General features: G+C 43.1%; 1 protein-coding gene across 1 annotated transcript in view; it reads right to left on the bottom strand.

Moving 5' to 3' along the window:
* Positions 1–1706: 1706 nt before the first annotated feature.
* aipl1 (aryl hydrocarbon receptor interacting protein-like 1) overlaps positions 1707–8968 on the bottom strand; it is an 88314-nt gene continuing 81052 nt past the window's right edge. The window contains exons 2-7 of the mRNA XM_070970610.1: positions 6454–6642; positions 4918–5097; positions 3525–3713; positions 3188–3364; positions 2968–3109; positions 1707–2549 (exon numbers count right to left, since the gene is read on the bottom strand). Coding sequence (XP_070826711.1) covers positions 2350–2549; positions 2968–3109; positions 3188–3364; positions 3525–3713; positions 4918–5097; positions 6454–6558 — 993 coding nt within the window. The 5' untranslated portion in view covers positions 6559–6642 and the 3' untranslated portion in view covers positions 1707–2349. The remainder of the gene's footprint in view (positions 2550–2967; positions 3110–3187; positions 3365–3524; positions 3714–4917; positions 5098–6453; positions 6643–8968) is intronic.

Raw genomic sequence — 8968 nt, 5'->3', positions numbered from 1 at the left:
GTATTCAACTTGGGACCAGTGTCAAGTTCTCTTTATTAAAACAGGGGACTTCCGGCAAAAAAACACAAAATAAAAGCTTTCTTTGCCAACAAGGGGCTTTTCAGCACCGAGTACGTGGCAATAATAAACCCATTTAATATATTCTATTTGACATAGTTTTGAAAATTCATTAAAATGAATTCCACTGTGTTTATTCTATTTTACATTTATTTTCTATTGTTATTATTGTTATCAGTAGCATTTGTACATGTGCACACCAGCATGCTCCAGTTGTACTTTTTTTTTTTTTTTTTTTTGGCTTATTTTCAAAGCAACATATGCAAAATGACAAAACACTATGAAATGAAATCAGGCATAGTTAATCGCTATTCATGTTGCCTGTATAGCTTCGGGACATATGGCTCAGACGGAGGAACGAGTTTGGCTGGTAATGACGGAGTCATGGTTCAAAATCCACCTCCTTCTGTCCCCAAGTGCCCTCAATCAAGACAGTGAACCCCACATACCTCCCAGTCAGCTATTTGAACAGGGAAGACATGTATCTTTCTCTGAATAAAAGCATTTGCCAAATGAATGCGTTTTATATGAAGGTGAAACAGAAAGTAATCTGTTTTAAAGCTTATTCTTCACGAGGTACTTGTACATAAATAAACATAAAAGAAAGGAAAGTGAAAAGTGAAAAGAAAGGGTGAAGACGAACACACACACACACACACACACACACACACACACACACACACACACACACACACACACACACACACACACACACACACCTTCATTTATTGCCTTCCTTCCAAGATCTGACATTTAGAAGTCTTTATTTTGAATACGCCATAATCGTACTTCCGGTATGAAATTGGCTTCCTCTGGCAAAATTGACAGATCTCATGTCGGAGCAGGGCAGTCAGGTGCGGAGCCCCTTCCTCCTATTCCTACTCCTCCTCCCCCTCCTCCTCCCTTTCTTCTCCTCTTCTCAACATCAGCACCAGCGGTTTCTGGAGGAAAGCCAGCAGCGGGTCGTGCTGCTATGCAGAATTTACTGTAGCCTCGTCGTGTTTTGGTCCGGGGCAATGAGCTCCTGTGCCCGACATCATAAATCAACTCTTTCTGAGCCCATTTTCTAAGCAGCACTGTGGAGATTCAGGTGTGAAGATTAATAAAAGTGTTTTACTGGATCTGGAAAGAGATAAATCGCACGCAGTCTGTAATGAGTCCTGTATTAAACCTCAGTTTTTAGTCTCTTTGTTTACTTGCCTCAGACCGTAAAACTGCATTAGTCACGATGGTTGTAGGCTGGATGCTATGGCTTTAATGTTTAATCACGACCATCCTTTTTTTTTTTTTTTTCCCTTTGATCTGCTGCTATTGATTTTCCTCATCATTAGACTGGTGCATTAGCGTCAGCCTCATTTCCCAGAGTTACTGCTACACCACGCTGTGACCTGTGGTAGTGATGTGGGGGGATAGTGCAGCTAGTGATGAGCGGGGGATTCCCTGAATGAAACTGAGCCTCCACAGTGATGTCATAATGCTATTGATCGAATATTTTATCTCTTTGCACAAACATAAGTGCATTCAAATGCGTTTTTCAGTGCACGTATCAGTCCCCGCATTAAAGAGCCTCTGCTTCCTTGCATCTCTTTCTGCTGTCACTATCAAAGCTTTGCCCCTCCCTACTTTATAACAAACACTCTGCAATAAGCTTTTTCAGGACGCACAAAGGAAAGAAGCAAACAGCCCAGATCATTTATTTTTACGAGCCCCCTGACTCTTCAGGAAAATGAGACCGAGCTACTCAGGGCTCAGGTTAGTTTCTGGAAGAGGAAGCAGGAGGATGATTGTGGTCAGAGCTCCACCTTGTGGAAGATCAATGTGCTTACAGGACTTAGAGAAGTGATCTGGTTGTAATTTTATTTTATGCTACTAGAATTTACAAGTGACAAATTAACAGCTGCTAGTTCCAGCTGTGCAGTGTGACATCGACCTTCTTATCCAACTCTTGCCAATGTGTGAATTTGCGTTGTGTACCTTAAAACAAACTGTAATTATTATTGTTATTGAAATCAATAATCTTAACCTTTAGGTACATCTATAGGCCTTGCTTAACATGGATACATATTTAGAATAAATGTCAGACAGCTTATTCAAACAAATCAATAATGCATCACATTTTATTCGTGTGAAAAGTCCTTATTTAACTTGTAGATCGTCTCAGTTCTCGCTTCCCTCATCTAATAAACTGGCGTCATTTTATTGGACTTTCACACTCCTGAGAGAGACAGCAAGTGGTTAAAGGTAAAAGCCCATCATTTCCCTGATTCCCTGAGCTCTGCTGCACTGTCCCGCTCAGAACATGCCCTTGTACTTGTTCTTGTCCTCCTGGTTCTTCTCTTCCATGCGCATGTTAAGCACAGCCAGCTCCTTCTTGACAGCCTTCTTCATGCCAGGGTCCAGGTCCAGCACCCTGCTGAAGTCCTGCCGGGCCTCCGCCTCGTTCCACACTTCCACGTGGGCCTTGGCTCGCAGGAAGAAAGCTTTTACTGCACCTGCAGGACATGATGCAGACAAAGACATGTTTGACAGCAGACCTGGACATCTCTATAGCATTCAATAAAGACAGAAATGTGTCTTTTTTTTAGCTCAGTTTAGATGTGCGTCTATGAACACATACAAGTACAGACTGTGCATACTGGAGAACAGGCACCAGACCTTTTAGACTTTTATAGACATATGAAACATACATTTACAGCTACCATTAAAAACTGCACACACACACTCAGTGAAAACACACCCTGCTTGTTAAAGGCTGAAAGCAGTGCGGCTGTATTGCTTACACAGCATGACAGTCTTTCACGCTCATATATCAACAGGCTGAAAAGTGATTATTTTAGAAAACTTTTACTGCTTTAAAAATGTCTACGTAACCCCTCACTCCATCGTCCTATCAGCGTGTCGGTGCCACACCTGGGTGCTGGTTGATGATGTCGCTGGTGTGTTCAATGACCTCGTAGTACTCCTCCATGCGCAGGAGACACTGGCAGTAGTTGAGTGTTAAGGTGTTGGCCATCTTCTCCAGCTTCAGCCACGGGACTTCCCAGGCTTTCTCCTGAGGGGGAAAGCAGTTCAGTCTGTGTCATAGAAGCAGATAAAATTCTGTTTTGGGCCATTTCTTTGACGTGGTCACCTTCGTCTGAACATTCTTGATGCAGATGATGGCCTCTTTGTACTTTTGTGTGGCCAGTTGGTACTGTCCTTGTTTGTAGAGCTTGTTCCCCTGGCCGTGCAGCACAGGCACAGCCTTCAGCCTCTCCTCATCACTCATAGCCCACGTCTCCCTGTTGTACTCACTGGGCTGCTGCACCTGTCAATCATACACATACATGCAGGAGTTTGTTTTTCAGTTTTCCCACAACTTAGAGTATTTTAAATCATTGTAGCATTGAACTGTGCTGCTATGCTCAACCCCACTAATGTCCTGCTTCTTTGCACATATCTATGTAGCCATCTCTATTCTGTCTCACCCTGATCAGCTCCAGGACAAAGTAGAGAGGTTTTGGTTCCTTCATCAGCTCGTCCAGGTCATCGTAGCCAAGGGTGTGGTAGGCGAACATGTTGGCCATACCACATGTGTGGATGTGCCAGTCGACTGGGTCTTTGCCCTCTGCAATGCGCCTCATACCCTTGGCCACAAGTGGATAAACGCCAGTGTGCTGGAGAGGAGAGGATCAGTAGAGTCAAAGTTTAGAATCAGTCTGATGCCTCACTGTCATGTAACTGCAGGCTTTGAAGTTCTTCAAAGGAGCTCCATTGTTCACTGTTTATGAAGCATCTCCTGGATATGTCCATATATGACATCACTGCAGTCTGTTTTTGGCTTTTAAGCTTATGGAGAGGCTAATTAAGGATCACAAATCAACCTTAAAATCCACAGTTTTCTAGAAATAACATCAATTTTATTCATTTAGTCCAATATCACAAAGCGCAACAAATCAAAATGTCCCTTAACAAACTTCTTTAAAGATGTTGAAATGGAATAAAGCTCAAGAAAAGCAACAGAGGTATTAATAAAGTAATTTACATGTTAAAATGATCATTCCAAGCATTCCAACAGAGAGGAATAAAGTATTAAGCTTTTTGTCATTATGTTTTGTATCTCTTAATCAGCGCATGATGCAATCTGTTTCATTTTACATTAAACTAATCAAAGATTAATTGTGATTTAAACCTTAATGCTTTGTTTCACATTATTTCCAGCCTATTTCCTCCCAGTTTAACATGCCGACTTCGCCCTCCACTGGATGTGAGAGATACTGCACGACATATGCAGCGGAGTGTGTGGTGCAGCCATGTTGTTCAGACGAGTGAATAAACGCTCTAAGCCCCATCAAATCTAATCAGAATGGAGGGCAGTCAGTGGTGCTGATTCAGCAGGAATCAGAGCCGATTAGGAAAAAGTGAGGCTGCTGCAGATTAATGACAGTATGCCTCAACCCATCTGTCTCTGACACACACACACACACACACACACACACACACACACACACACACACACACACACACACACAGACCAGACATAACAAATTATAGATTACATAAGGTACAAATATTCAGAGGAAGTAAGCTTGCTTCATAACACCTGGGCCAGCGGCATAAACCTTGTGTATACAGACCTCTATAGAGAATTCACAGAGAACCAGACAGTCAGAGTTTTAATTCACGAATGTTTGTTTTAAACCACATAAATTATCATTATCATGTGAGTGTTTCCACCTCGATCCAGCCCTGAAAGAGCTGTGAGCACTCCACTCTGTTCTCTGTCAACAGTAACGCATTTTCTATTATCATCTGGCTGCTCCTCTGTTAATTTTCTTCAACTGGACAGATGCATATGAATGTATATATTTTTGCACTCACAATGGTGTCACACCAGAACTCGGCCACCTCACCGATCCTCATGGAGTTCAGCAGGGTCTCCCAGATGTCCAGTTTAAACATGTTGCCAATCACTATTTCCATGGGCGTCCCCACCGCTTTGCTGTCATCTATCACTGTGCGATCATCATCACACAACTGGGTGCGGAAGTGGAAAGTCACCTGCAGTGAAAAGAAGTGGGGGAAATTACTCATTAGACTTGTGCCAGGTTTAAAAATGGACAGTGACTCATTCATTGATTCTTTCCTGAAATTCGGCTGATCGCAAATACAATAAAATCAAACTGCATGAGGGAAAGTTAAAACTCTCTGACGGACAAAGATAACATATTTTGTGGAAATAGGGGACACACAGTCTCAACTAAAATATTATGTCACGAGCTTCACACATCTCAGTTATTCAAAGGGCCAGACAGACAAGAGGAAGGACAGACGTGCCAAGGTTGCATTGTTGTATAACGTCCAAGGAAAGCAAAACCATTCAGCAGCACTGTGTGCACACTGTGGTGCAACAACTGCTCTTTCACGAGCTTCCCCCATATTTCATGATAACAATGGCCTCATATACAGTACCAGTACAAGCCATCTATTTGAGCCTGGGATGAAGTCAAACACTATTAGGGAACCTTCAGGAGCAAAAAAGCTAATCCCTCAAAGAAGTTGAGGCTTTCCTTCTTAAAAAATAATCACATTACACAACAGCACTTTTTAGGTTAGATTAATTGCACCAAACCTGATGCAGATGGTTCAAAGTGTATTGATTAAGCTCTGAAAACACTGCTCTCATTAAAGCGGCATTGAATGATATATGTCCTCAATCAACCTCTACTGGCTACCAGTGGGAATTGCAGCAACACTTTTCCGCATCAAACTCAGTTGCGGTGGCTTAAAATTGACGTAATCAGTCAGGAAAATGAAATCCATGACTCTTGAGTAATGAGGCCGTGCTCATTAGCACAAATCTGTTCAAACGTTCACAGAATATATCACGGTCGTGCTTTTCAACAAGCCAATAACTCTCTTGTTAACATGCCTGTTACTTATTGCTCCTGTTAGTTTTGTGCATATTGGAGACAGTTGAAGTGATGCTATATAACATAGTTTATTACAAAACAAAAGCATATCATGTGATAAGTCCAAACAATAGCCAAAGACATGTTTGTTATTTGATGCTTTGCAACCATCATACCACAGTCTAAAAATACTGTTGCACTGCTCTGCCTCTGCATGGTCATATGATGCTGTGCACAGTATGATAACTCTATCAGTACCTCTAATTAGATTTAGAACATTAAAACTAGTTTCATGGGATACAACCATCCCCCTTAATTTGTCCAGAAATGAAGGACAATACGTAGCTGCAGTTTATCTAAAATGTGATTCAATTTGATGTCTTCACTGGACAGTACATGGGCTGCAAAGTGAAACAGCACACAATACTTGCTCTTTAATGGATGAGAGCTAAGTTGGCTACGTCTGTGTCTATCAGCTATGTTCTAGATCTATCGCCTACGGTACCTTTGCCCCAGTGGTGAGTTTTGGGATGTCTCCGGTCCCTCCGTGTAGGATGGTTTTCTTGATTCCCTCTGAGCCCAGCAGCAACGTATCCTGCATGTCTGCCATCTTTCTTCTTTATTGGTACGACTCACCTTATGTTACAGTGCATGCATGTATCTTTTGTGTGAGTGTCTGTGTATGATGTGTGGAGTACAACGTGTATGAAAGGGTGGGGATGACTTGGAAGTGTTGCTCCTGGTGGATTAGGTTAGGTAGGGATAATGAGATTAGAAATTTCTCCACCTCTTCTTATCTTTCATCATCTCTCAGCCATCATCCGCACTTTCTCTGAATACTGTCAGATCCCAGAAACGCCCAGAAAGGAGGAGAGAAAGAGTTTTCTTAGGCGTATGTGTTGATGTTGTGTGGGTGATGAATCCAACCCTGTTGTATGTATCATGAGACGAGAACAAAAGTGTGTGTGTGTGTGTGTGTGTGTGTGTGTGTGTGTGTGTGTGTGTGTGTGTGTGTGTGAGAGAGAGCAAGAGGACAAACACACACAGGTCTGTGAGAGTAGGACATGGTTTCCATTCCACAGGAAATTTCCTGGATTTATGTGGATGTGGTGATCTGAACAATGCCGAGAATACTGAGAAATGGTGGAGCAGACAATTACTATGTGGACTCTTTGACCTTGTCTATTAAACATCTGTCTCCCATCTGGGCTGTGTGTGTGTGTGTGTGTGTGTGTGTGTGTGTGTGTGTGTGTGTGTGTGTGTGTGTGTGTGTGTGTGTGTGTGTGTGTGTGTGTGTAATCCAAGGCTCCTGTAGTGTTTGCTAACAAAGTCTGTCTGTAAGCAGTTTGAGAGGGCAATTATTCTCAAACATTACCCAGTGTTAATGCCTTATTCTGTACTAATTGCACAAATAGAAAACCCCATAACTGCATCTTGGCAACGCTCACAATTGTATAACTGTGCAGCTTTGTGTTTCCTCTGTGTATGGAGGAGTTAGTATTTCATCATGACTTATCAGGCCAGGCTGCTGTCTTATCTCTACTAAAATACGTCCTCTGTATCCTTGGAAAGTGTGGCAACATACTATCAAGTTTGCCTTTTTTTCCACTGATGTGACAAACGGGATTGGGCAACAGTTTGGTATGTTCATGGCTGCTGTCCAAGCACAGGCAGTGAACAGATTGCACGCTCTCTTGTGGACGAGGTCGGCAGTGCAGCAGGAGTTGGTCTTTCTGATGTTGATCCTATTGGGCCTGATTTGAAATAGCTGCTAACGCGGACCTGTGGCGCCCTGTGAGACAGTTATAGGTGAAACTGGACACAGATGTTCATAATTTATCGCAAACACTTACAAATAATGACCCAGCAGAGGCGTTAGCAGGGTGAGGTGGTGCCTTCATGAGCAATATCATTATAATATTAATTACAGTGTGCTTGAATAATTTAAAAAACGGGTTCTCTGTGGAGAGCCTGCGCGTGTGGTGCAGTGCTTCTCTCGGATGACTGGTTTGTGTTGCTATAGTTACAGCCTTTTACATCATTATCATATCTGTGAGTTAAAATGAAAAAAAAAAAAAAAAGTGTGGTTAATCGTCATTCTTGCGCTCCTGTCTGAGGAGGTGCTGAATCATGGTCCTGGTTTGATTTAAAGTTGCATCAGCATCCTCACCTCTGGTCATTTTTTCCCAACAGCGGGGTGGGGGGTGGGGGGGTGGGGGGGTGGGGGGGTGGGGTGGGGGGATCCATCCAACCTGTTGGAGAGGTACTACTTTGACAATTGAATGTGTTGTAACTCAGGCTTTGTGTCAGCGTGACTCATAATGCTTGCGTCACACCGCCTACACCTTTCTCTAGTGCTCAGCCGATGTGTGTCTGTCTGCGTGCGTTTGTGTGTGTATGTGTGCGCGCATCTCTGGATATGCTGCATGTACATTGTAGCGTGGGAAATCGAATGTGCCAGTTTGCTGAACCACATGCACATGTCTTTGAGAACAGGTTCGGCTACATGCAGTCCTGTCAGCAGGAGGTACATCCCAGTCTCCATCATATTTAGCCCTGCTGGAAACCCATCGCTGATGCATTAGTTCCGCTATAAGCAGGTCATACTCTATTTCTGGAAAGTACAGTCATGGATTTCCTGGGGAGGAGCCGTTGCCTGTGTAAAAGCCATTCATTCATATACATAACGCACGGGGGAGGGCTCCTTCCATGACGCACAATATATACGCACAGAGCATAATGTTTATGAATGTGTAAACCCTTTTTTTGTTCCTGCTGCGGGAATGGTGCTCAGGGAGGGTGAGGGAGAGAACAAGGGAGGGAGAAAATCCTTCTTCCTCCCTGCTGTCAGATTGACACGTGGAGCTGACCCAGCAGATCTAAAGGGAAGAGGAACGTTCAATAAGAGCAGTGTGGGGGTCACCACACACACACACGCACACACACACTCACGCAAGTGTTGCTGAATGAAATTTTAAGACCGACAATGAGAATAATAAATCATGATGCATTGCTAACTA

The sequence above is a fragment of the Chaetodon trifascialis genome, chromosome 9, assembly GCF_039877785.1.
Source record: "Chaetodon trifascialis isolate fChaTrf1 chromosome 9, fChaTrf1.hap1, whole genome shotgun sequence".
Lineage (NCBI taxonomy): Eukaryota > Metazoa > Chordata > Actinopteri > Chaetodontiformes > Chaetodontidae > Chaetodon > Chaetodon trifascialis.
The sequence above is the reverse complement of the archived record's forward strand: the minus strand, read 5'-3'. Positions and strand labels throughout refer to the sequence as shown.